Source organism: Salvelinus sp. IW2-2015, linkage group LG35 (assembly GCF_002910315.2).
Source record: "Salvelinus sp. IW2-2015 linkage group LG35, ASM291031v2, whole genome shotgun sequence".
NCBI lineage: Eukaryota > Metazoa > Chordata > Actinopteri > Salmoniformes > Salmonidae > Salvelinus > Salvelinus sp. IW2-2015.
Genome location: NC_036874.1, coordinates 111,385 through 121,892, shown reverse-complemented (window position 1 = coordinate 121,892; position 10,508 = coordinate 111,385). Strand labels below are relative to the sequence as shown.

Genomic DNA, 10,508 nt, shown 5'->3' with positions numbered 1-10,508 from the left:
TTGTACATGTGTGAGAGAAGACAGTGAGAGAGAAAAGAGAGAGACCAGAGGTTAATTACCTAGAAGTACCACTGACCACAGAGTGGACCGAATCCTAGCGCACCTAAATCCAGATCCAGATCCAACCAAAGCCCTGGACTACAGTCCTCCACTTAAACACATAAATAAATAATACTCTGTGTGTGTGTGTATATAATTGTGTGTACTTTCTCTTCGTTTGGGCTCCTTTGCGCCCAGGCACTGCCTCACACACCACTGAGATAGCCTCTCTGGAAACAACAACACGTGGCGAGAATCTCTCTGTAACACACTTGTGCGGATTTCACCACTGTGCCAGCAGATTAGATGAAAATCTGGCAACATGTGGACACAGACCTTGATCATCTTGACAACCACACTCATCCTTCACCATGGGATACAAACTCACTATAGAAACCAGAAGGAAAACCCGCAAGGATTCACAGAACATGCTAATGTGGTTAGCTAAGTTGCTGTGAGGGCGGTAAGCGACCACAACAAATATACTGTTTAAACCTACTTAGACAGTCCTTTCAAGATTGCAAACACTTGTAGCGGCTAGGGACCAAAAGTAGAAACAGGGCCAAAAAGAGAACGTGGCGGGATTATGAACTAGGAGATAAATAATGTATCTTTAGCTAGTAAGAATACTTTGTTGTTGATTTGCAGATGTTTTTGGAGACATGAGTCCTCTATACAGCACTTAGCTCTAACTAACATGGCTTACTGTTTTGTATTACCTTATCCTAACTCCGAGTACCCAACATTACTTGCTGGTGCAGTAAACCTTTATTTTTTTAAATTTTATTTATACCTTTTTTACTTTTTTATAGATTTTTCACTTTACCTTTTAACCCTTATAGGCAAAGTTCTCAAGTTACGAACAAAATTCTTATAAACCATTATTGACGGCCTGTAGGAACAGTGGTTATAACTGCTCTGTTCAGGGGCAGATAATGACATATTTGTATCCTCTTGTCAGCTTCGGGAATTCTGCAGCTTGCAACCTTTCAGTTTACTATGTCCAACGCTCTAAACCACTAAGGCTACCCTGCTCGCCCCAACATATCTAAACTTAACCTTGATCATTAGCCCTAAAAACATAACACAGCTTACCAGGCAATAGTTCTGCCCAAATTGAGAAATTTAAAAACATTGGTTTCCGTTACCCTGTAAGCAGTCCTAAGGCAAGGTCATGACAGCAATCCATCCCTTGGTTTTAGTTTTCCTGGCACTGTTCACAAGATTGCTAACGTTTATAGCAATTGTGAAACCACAAGTTTATCGGTACACTATTAGACCAATCTTCCCAGCGTCATTTCAACTTAGTACATGCCGCGTACCGTATATGACATTTTCGCGCATCATGTTCAAATCATCTATACAGTGACTTTGTTGAGCTCACAATCAATTTTAGATACTTCGGGGGATTTTGCATTGTCATAATGTTTTCCATAGACTGCTTACAGGGTACGAAACAATATGACATTTTTGTAATTGGGTGAAACTATCCCTTGAACAATTTGGAGGTTCTCACCTGGTACCTGAGTTCTGGTGTTGAAGTCCAGTGCCCTCATAGACTTGTAGCACCTCCACACAGCCCAAATATACTACACAGGAAATAGAGAGGAGACGCATATGAACAGGGATGCCACTTCCTACAGCACTCCTCTCATACAGCCCCATACACTACCACAGGAAACAGGAAAGGAACTTCATATGAACTAGGATTCCATTTCCTCCAGAACACCCACACTGACTCGAGGGGCAGATGGAAACAGATAGAGACAAGACGGAAAGATATGGACAGACAAGAGAATAGATCATTTTGAGGAGCAACAGAAAAATTGACATATTATGGAAGTTAAAGAAAATATCAAGTACTAGCCTATAGGCCTACATCCTACAAACTGAAAAACAGACAGAACAACCAACTCTTACCCGTACTGAGTAAGGCAACCCCAGTGGTGCTGACCACGTGGTCTGAGTGTAGCCATCCTCTGGTGGGCTTGTTGACCGAAGGACCGTGGCCGGTCCACATCACTCCCCCCAGCTGCCCCCCCTCCACCCGCGCCCTCCTGGACGCCCCACCCAGCCCGGTTCATATCCTGCAGAGGGGGGCGATGGGGGGGAGAGGGGGGCTGTTAGACAGGGAGGGGGTGAGGAGTGAGAGCTGGAACTGTTACCCCCTGAAGACCCCATGGGGGCTTGAGCCCGCTGAGGCCTGCTGGAGACCTTGAGGCCTGGGAGTAGAGTAGCAGAGACACCCCAGGCGAAGGGCTCCCATCCTGGGGAAGAAGGAACAGAGCGTGGTGGGGCTGTTCTCGGCCCGGCGGGGGGAGGAAGGGGGGGGATGGGGGTGAGAGAGGAGGAGGAGGAGGGAGGGTAGCCCAGGAGGTGAGGGGGGTTGCGGGGGTGGAAGGGGGGAGGGAGAAAGGGTTGGAGTTGGTATCGCCTCATTCGAACTTAGAGATTCACTCCGGAAGTGAGTGTACTTAGTTTTAGGGACCAGCTCCATCATGGATCTGAGATGTTCAATGTTATTTCAGTGTTTCTCTAACAAGTCCACACTCTCTGGTGTGATTTCAGTCTGAACAACAACGGTGGTTCATTCTCTCTTTCTCTGTATTATTTGGTCTCTCACTCAAAAACACGCTCGTCTTTCTTTCCTCTCAGTGACCGTTGTCTGTCCGTCCGCCCTGTTTTATTCCCTCCCGTCATTGTCAGGCAGTCCGGCAGACACTGCGCAAGAAACACCTTCATCTACAAGACAGAGGAGAGCAGCAAGAGGAGCAATTGAAGATCAGAGGGGATCACTCTCTAAGAGTCTAACCCAGCACACTGATGGAGTGATACTCAAAGTTGTTCGTGTCTCAGCGGTCAGTCTTACACACATTTTAGACTTTCAATCCACAGAAATGAATGCCACTTTCCAATAGACAGAATCAAAAAGGATTTTTGTGATCAAGTATGCAGCACCTGTTCTGAAAAATGCTGTTTGAGCACGATCAGCATGTCAACTAATGTAGCATGGCACTTAAGTCCAGTTGTTCATCTTTGAGCACCCTGGAGATTCCACATACAACCTCAGAAATGTGATTGTCTATTGACACAGACACTCAGGTGGTATGAGTTACTGCATCAAGGGGCCTTCAATCATTGTGTCTGTTCGCACGTGTTGGAGTAGAAACCTACTCTACTGCCTGTAAATGGACACAGAGTGGTGAGTCTGTGGTGTGTGTGTTGTGCGTTTCAGCGTGTCTGTCGGGGCAGTAGATCCACTAGCCTCTCTTGCCTGACACGGGCCCATAAAAACCCTATCAGCTGCCAACGAGTAGATCAGAAGGGACACACACAGGCCGCACACACCCACACACACACACACACCACACACACACACACACACACCACACACACACACACACACACACACACACACACACACCACACACCACCACACCACACACACCACACACACACACACACACACACACAACACACAAAACAAGCAGTGACGGGTCGATACGACAGAGTTAGATTATCTGCAGAGCTTAATATAGCAAAGTTCTGTTAAGACCTGCTGATCTATGGCCAGACACCAATTCTGGCAGGGAAAATCTCTCTTTTATCCCTCCTGCTTTTTATCCTCTCTCTATTCATCCCTCCTGCTTTTTATTCCCTTTCTCTTCCTGTGAGCAGCTTTGTTTTCAGGTTCCAAGGCTGCTGGACAATACTTCTAAGAAATTTAACTCTTCCTCCTCTGTACTCTTTCTCACCCACTTCCCTCTCTCTCTTCCTCACTCTCTCTCTCTCTCTTCCTCACTCCCTCTCTCTCTCTCTCTTCCTCACTCCTCTCTCTCTCTCTCTCTCTTCCTCTCTCCTCTCCTCTCTCTCTCTCTCTTCCTCACTCCCTTCTCTCTCTCTCTCTCTCCTCCTCCCTCTCTCTCTCTCTCTTCCTCACTCCCTCTCTCTCTCTCTTCCTCACTTCCCTCTCTCTCTCTCTTCCTCACTCCCTCACTCCCTCTCTCTCTCTCTTCCTCAACTCCCTCTCTCCTCTCTTCCTCACTCCCTCTCTCTCTCTTCCTCACTCCCTCTCTCTCTCTTCCTCACTCCTCTCTCTCTCTTCCTCACTCCCTCTCTCTTCTCTTCCTCACTTCCTCTCTCTCTCTTCCTCACTCCCTCTCTCTCCTCCTCTCCCTCCCTCACTCCCTCTCTCTCTTCCTCCAGATGGTCTCGTGTCCTCTCTGGATGGCCTTGGCTTTCTCCCTCCTTTCTCCCCTCTTCCTCTCTCTTCCTCCAGATCACCTCCTGGGCGTTTCTCTCCCTCTCCTCCCCCCTTCCTCCCCCCGCCGGGCCGAGAACAGCCCCACCACGCTCTGTTCCTTCTTCCCCAGGATGGGAGCCCTTCGCCTGGGTGTCTCTGCTACTCTACTCCCAGGCCTCAAGGTCTCCAGCAGGCCTCAGCGGGCTCAAGCCCCCTTGGGGTCTTCAGGGGGTAATAGTTCCAGCTCTCCCACTCCTCAYCCCCCTCCCTGTCTAACAGCCCCCTCTCCCCCCCATCGCCCCCCTCTGCAGGATATGAACCGGCTGGGTGGGGCGTCCAGGAGGGCGCGGGTGGAGGGGGGGCAGCTGGGGGGAGATGAGTGGACGCGCCACGGCTCCTTCGTCAACAAGCCCACCAGAGGATGGCTACACTCAGACCACGTGGTCAGCACCACTGGGGTTGCCTACTCAGTACGGGTAAGAGTTGGTTGTTCTGTCTGTTTTTCAGTTTGTAGGATGTAGGCCTATAGGCTAGTACTTGCATATTTCTTTAACTTTCCATATATGTCAATTTTTCTGTTGCTCTCTCAAAATGATCTATTCTCTTGTCTGTCCATCTTTCCGTCTGTCTCTATCTGTTTCCATCTGCCCCTCGAGTCAGTGTGGGTGTTCTGGAGGAAATGGAATCCTAGTTCATATGAGTTCCTTTCCTGTTTCCTGTGTAGTGTATGGGCTGTATCGAGAGGAGTGCTGTAGGAAGTGGCATCCCTGTTCATATGCGTCTCCTCTCTATTTCCTGTGTAGTATATGGGCTGTGTGGAGGTGCTACAGTCTATGAGGGCACTGGACTTCAACACCAGAACTCAGGTCACCAGGTGAGAACCTCCAATTGTTCARGGGATAGTTCACCCAATTACAAAATGTCATATTGGTTTCGTTACCCTGTAAGCAGTCTATGGAAACATTATGACAATCAAAATCCCCCGGAAGTATCTAAAATTGATTGTGAAGCTCAACAAAGTCACTTATAGATGATTTGAACATGATGCGCAGAAAAATGCTAATATCGGTACCATGACTTGAATGGGATTTGTGCAACAATTGCTAAAACGTTAGCATTTGGAAACAGTGCCAGGAAAACTAAACCAAGGCATGGATTGCTGTCATACCTTGTCCTTAGACTGCTTACAGGGTAAGGAAACCAATGTGTTATTTTGTCATTTGGGTGAACTATTCCTTTAAGCTGTGTTAGCAATGCATCAAGTTAAGTTGAAATTTGGGCGGCAGGGTAGCCTATGGTTAGAGCGTTGGACTAGTAACTGAAAGGTGCAAGTTCAAATCACCGAGCTGACAGGTACAAATCTGTCATATCTGCCACGAACAGCAGTAACCCCTGTTCCTAGGCCGTCATTGTTAATAAGAATTTGTTCTTAACTGACTTGCCTAAAGGTAAAGGTAAAGGTAAAATAAAAGTAAAAAAAGGTAAAATAAATTTTAAAAATAAAGGTTACTGCACGCAGATACTGTGGTACTGTGGTTAGGTAGTACAAAACAGAGCATGTAGTTAGAGCTAAGTGCTGTATAGGGCTCTGGTTCAAAACATTGCAAATCACAAAAAGTATTCTTACTAGCTAAAATACATTATTATCCAGTTCATATCCCCCAGTTCTCTTTTTTGCCCTGTTCTATTTTGGTCCCTAGCCGCTACAATGTTTGCCAATCTGAAAGGACTGTATAGGTAACAGTATTGTGTGTGTGCCTACCGCCCTCGCAATCTCTAAATTAGCATGTTCTGGAATCCGTGGTGTTCCTTCTGGTTTCTATAGTGATGTTTGTATCCATGGTGAGGATGAGTGTGGTTGTCAAGTGATAAGTCTGTGTCACATGTTGCCAGATTTCATCTAATCTGCTGCACAGTGTGAAATCCGCACAAGTGTGTTACAGAGAGATTCTCCCACGTGTTGTTGTTTCAGAGAGGCTATCTCAGTGGTGTGTGAGGCAGTGCCTGGAGCCAAAGGAGCCCAACGCAAGAGAAAGGTACACCAATATACACACACACACACAGAGTATTATTTATTTATGTGTTAAGTGGAGGACTGTAGTCAGGGCGTTGTTGGATCTGGATTTAGCTGGATTGTCCACTCTGTGGTCAGTGGTACTTCYAGGTAATTACCTCTGTCTCTCTCTTTCTCTCTCACTGTCTCTCTCTCACAYATGTACACACTGCCCCTTGTATGAGGGAGACTTGTGACTAAGTTGTGTGTGCCGAGACTAGGCCAACTCCAACTGGGCCGGGCCCAGCCCGTCTTTATGGGGAGGGGGGCATTCCTGTAAAGCTTAAAGCATCCACCCAAACACTACATAAAACAGCTATATACACAACAGACTGGTTTGGCTAAAGCATGTCTGGACCTGGGAGACTGTGGACTGTGTGGGACTTGACTAGACAAGCTTACGTTTGTGTTGACCATATGAACCATTGAACAGAGCAGAGTCAGACAGGATCACTGGCAGCCTGCAGCTGTTCTTCTATATACACACACACACGGCTCAGACATGCTTCTCCCTCTCTATTGCCTTCACACACACACATTCTTCTCTGTATATTGTACAGTACGTTTACTATGCTCTGTTATCTTCTTTTAGAATAGCTTCTGTTTAATCTTCCTTATTGGTGAAATCTTTCTTTCCCTGTTGGCCTTCTGTTTAACATGAATGGTCAATAAAGAGCTTTTAAAAGTTCTCTCCCTCCCTCCCCTCCCCCTCCAGCCGTCGTCTCGCTGTATGACGTCCATTCTGGGGAAACGTAACCTGCAGTTTGCTGGGATGACCATCAGCCTGACGGTCTCTACCAGCAGCCTCAACCTGCTGGCCTCCGACTGCAAACAGGTGACACACACACACACACACACACACACACACACACACACACACACACACACACACACACACACACACACACACACACACACACACCACACACACAACACAACCACACACACAACACACACAGACACAACACACACACACACACAACACACACCCCACACACACACACACACACCAACACACACACACGACGCACACACACATCACACACAACACCACACACACACCAACAGCACACACACAACACACACAACACCACACACACACACACACCACACACAACACACAACACACCACACACACAACACACCACACACACAACACACACACAACACACACACACACACACACACACACACACACACACCACACACCACACACACACACACACACACACACACACACACACACACACACACACACACACACACACACACACACACACACACACACACACACACACACACACACACACACACACACACACAACACACACACACACACCACACACAACACCACACACACACACACACACAACACACACACACACTCACACCACACACACACAGCAACCACACACCACACACACACACGACATGGATCCTGAAAGAGTGGTTGTTGAGTTGATCTATCTGGGGTTTTTATTTACAGACTGTTACTAGGTGGTTAATTACATCATCCAGTCAGTTAGGTATTTAGTATACACTTTATCTAACTGTCAACTGGAACCAACCCCTACTGCTGGAATGAAGATAATCTCTCCGTCATATCCTCCTCTCCCTCTTCTCTCTCCACCTGCTCAAATCCCCTCCCGTCCTCTCTCTCTCTTTTCACAGATTAATGCAAATTCACTCACATGCGAGTCCATCTCCTTTCGCTTCTGGGAGGAACCCCAGTGATCATACATGCCCTCCCCTCTCACTCCACTATCCATCCTCTACTCCCCACTCTATTCATTGCTCTGCCTCTGTCCACCCTCTACTCTCTATGCCTCTCTCCGCGCTTCACTCTGTCCCCCATCTACTCCTCTATGCGTCTCTCCCTGCTTCACTCTGTCCACTCCATCTACTCCTCTCTCTCTCTCGCCTCTCTCTCTCCTGCTTCACTCTGTCAGTTGCCGATGGCACCATCACTCTCTATGCCTCTCTCCCTGCTGCTCCCTCTGATCACCCATCTACGCCTCTATGCCTCTCTCCCTGCTTCACTCTGTCCACCCATCTACTCTCTCTCTCTCTCGCTCTCTCTCTCGCCTCTCTCTCTCCCTGCTTCACTCTGTCAACACCGCATCTACCTCCTATGCCTCTTCCCTGCTTCACTCCGCACCATCTCCCTGCTATCCTCTCCCTGCTTCCTCTCGTCCAACCCATTCTACTCCTCTATGCCTTCTCCCTGCTTCACTCTGCCGCCCATCTACTCCTCGCTCTCTCTCTCCTGCTTCACCTGTCCACCCATCTACTCCTCTATGCCTCTCTCCCTGCTTTCACTCTGTCCACCCATCTACTCCTCTATGCCTCTCTCCTGCTTCACTCTGTCCCACCCATCTATCCTTCATGTCTCTCTCTCTCTCCCGTGCTCACTCTGTCCACCCATCTACTCCTCTATGCCTCTCTCTCTCTCTCCCTGCTTCACTCTGTCCGACCCATCTACTCCTCTATGCTCTCTCTCTCCTGCTTCACTCTGTCCATCCATCTACTCCTCTATCCATGTCACGCTGCCTCTCCCGCTTCACTCTGTCCACCCATCTACTCCTCTCTTCGCCTGTCACGCTGCGTCTCCCTGCTTCACTCTGTCCACCATCTACCATCTACTCCTCTCTCGCTCTCTCTCCCTGCTTTACTCTGTCTACTCCTCTATCCCTGTCACGCTGCTCCTCCGTCTTGCTCCGTCTATCTTTCTTTTCCTCTATCCATCTCTCTCTGTATTCCTTAGCTCCTTTCCCTCTTCTCCCTTTGTCTTCATCCACGTCAGTGGAACTCCCTACCCTTCTTCCTCAGACATGTATTCTTTCTCTTCAGCTCTTCTTCCTCCTCCTCTCTTCCTCCTCTCTAGATCATTGTGTTTATAGTCTTCCCTCCTCCTCTCTAGATCATTGTGTGTTAATAGCTCTTCCTCCTCCTCCGCTATTCCTCCTCTCTAGATCATTGTGTGTTAATAGCTCTTCTCCTTCCTCCTCCTCCTCCTCCGAAATCCTTCTCTAGATCATGTGTGTTAATAGCTCTTCCTCCTCCTCCTCTCTAGATCATTGTGGTTAATAGCTCTTCCTCTCTCCTCTATTCCTCCTTCTAGATCATTGTGTGTAATAGCTCTTCCTCCTCCTCCTCCTCCTCTTTCCTCCTTCTAATCATTGTGTGTTAATAGCTCTTCCTCCTCCTCTCTTAGATCATTGTGTGTTAATAGCTCTTCCTCCTCCTCCCTTTCCTCTCTCTAGATCATTGTGTGTTAATAGCTCTTCCTCTTTCCTCCTCTCCATCCTCCTCTAGATCATTGTGTGTTAATGCTCTTCCTCCTCCCTCCTCTCTAGATCATTGTGTGTTAATAGCTCTTCCTCCTCCTCCTCTCTAGATCATTGTGTGTTAATAGCTCTTCCTCCTCCCCCCCTCCTCTCTAGATCATTGTGTTAATAGCTCTTCCTCCTCCTCCTCTCTAGATCATTGTGTGTTAATAGCTCTCCTCCTCCTCTCTCTCTAGATCATTGTGTGTTAATAGCTCTTCCTCCTCCTCCTCTCTAGATCATTGTGTGTTAATAGCTCTTCCTCCTCCTCCTCCTCTCTAGATCATTGTGGTGTTAATAGCTCTTCCTCCTCCTCCTCTCTAGATCATTGTGTGTAATAGCTCTTCCCTCCTCCTCCTCTCTAGATCATTGTGTGTTAATAGCCCTTCCTCCTCCTCCTCTCTAGATCATTGTGTGTTAATAGCTCCTCCCCTCTCCTTCTCTCTAGATCATTGTGTGTTAATAGCTCTTCCTCCTCCTCCGCTCTAGATCATTGTGTGTTAATAGCTCTTCCTCCTCCTCCTCTTCCTCCTCTCTAGATCATTGTGTGTTAATAGCTCTTCCGACTAAACGTCTTTGCTTCCTTCTCTCTTCCAACTCACCCACTCTCCCCTTTTCTCCTCACCCTCCTCTTCATATTTCCCTCTCATTTACCCCTCCCACCCTCTCTTCCTCCTCCTCCTCCCCATCCCCCTCTTCTCTTCTCTCTCCCTCAGGACACAGCAGAGTATGTAGCATACGTGGCCAAAGATCCAGTCAACCAGAGAGGTGAGACTCAATGTCATTCCTCCAATAGATTTATCCAGCAGCACATCCAGTCCTTGTTCAGTACCTTACATCAATGTCA

At 47.8% G+C, this 10,508-nt stretch overlaps 1 protein-coding gene across 2 annotated transcripts in view; it reads left to right on the top strand.

The window, feature by feature from the left end:
- shc1 (SHC (Src homology 2 domain containing) transforming protein 1) overlaps positions 1 to 10,508 on the top strand; it is a 40,390-nt gene that overhangs the window by 16,367 nt on the left and 13,515 nt on the right. For both annotated transcript variants that reach the window (XM_023980487.3, XM_023980488.3), the window contains exons 2-6: positions 4,594 to 4,758; positions 5,086 to 5,156; positions 6,255 to 6,318; positions 7,051 to 7,170; positions 10,378 to 10,429. In XM_023980487.3, coding sequence (XP_023836255.1) covers positions 4,597 to 4,758; positions 5,086 to 5,156; positions 6,255 to 6,318; positions 7,051 to 7,170; positions 10,378 to 10,429 — 469 coding nt within the window. In that variant the 5' untranslated portion in view covers positions 4,594 to 4,596. The remainder of the gene's footprint in view (positions 1 to 4,593; positions 4,759 to 5,085; positions 5,157 to 6,254; positions 6,319 to 7,050; positions 7,171 to 10,377; positions 10,430 to 10,508) is intronic.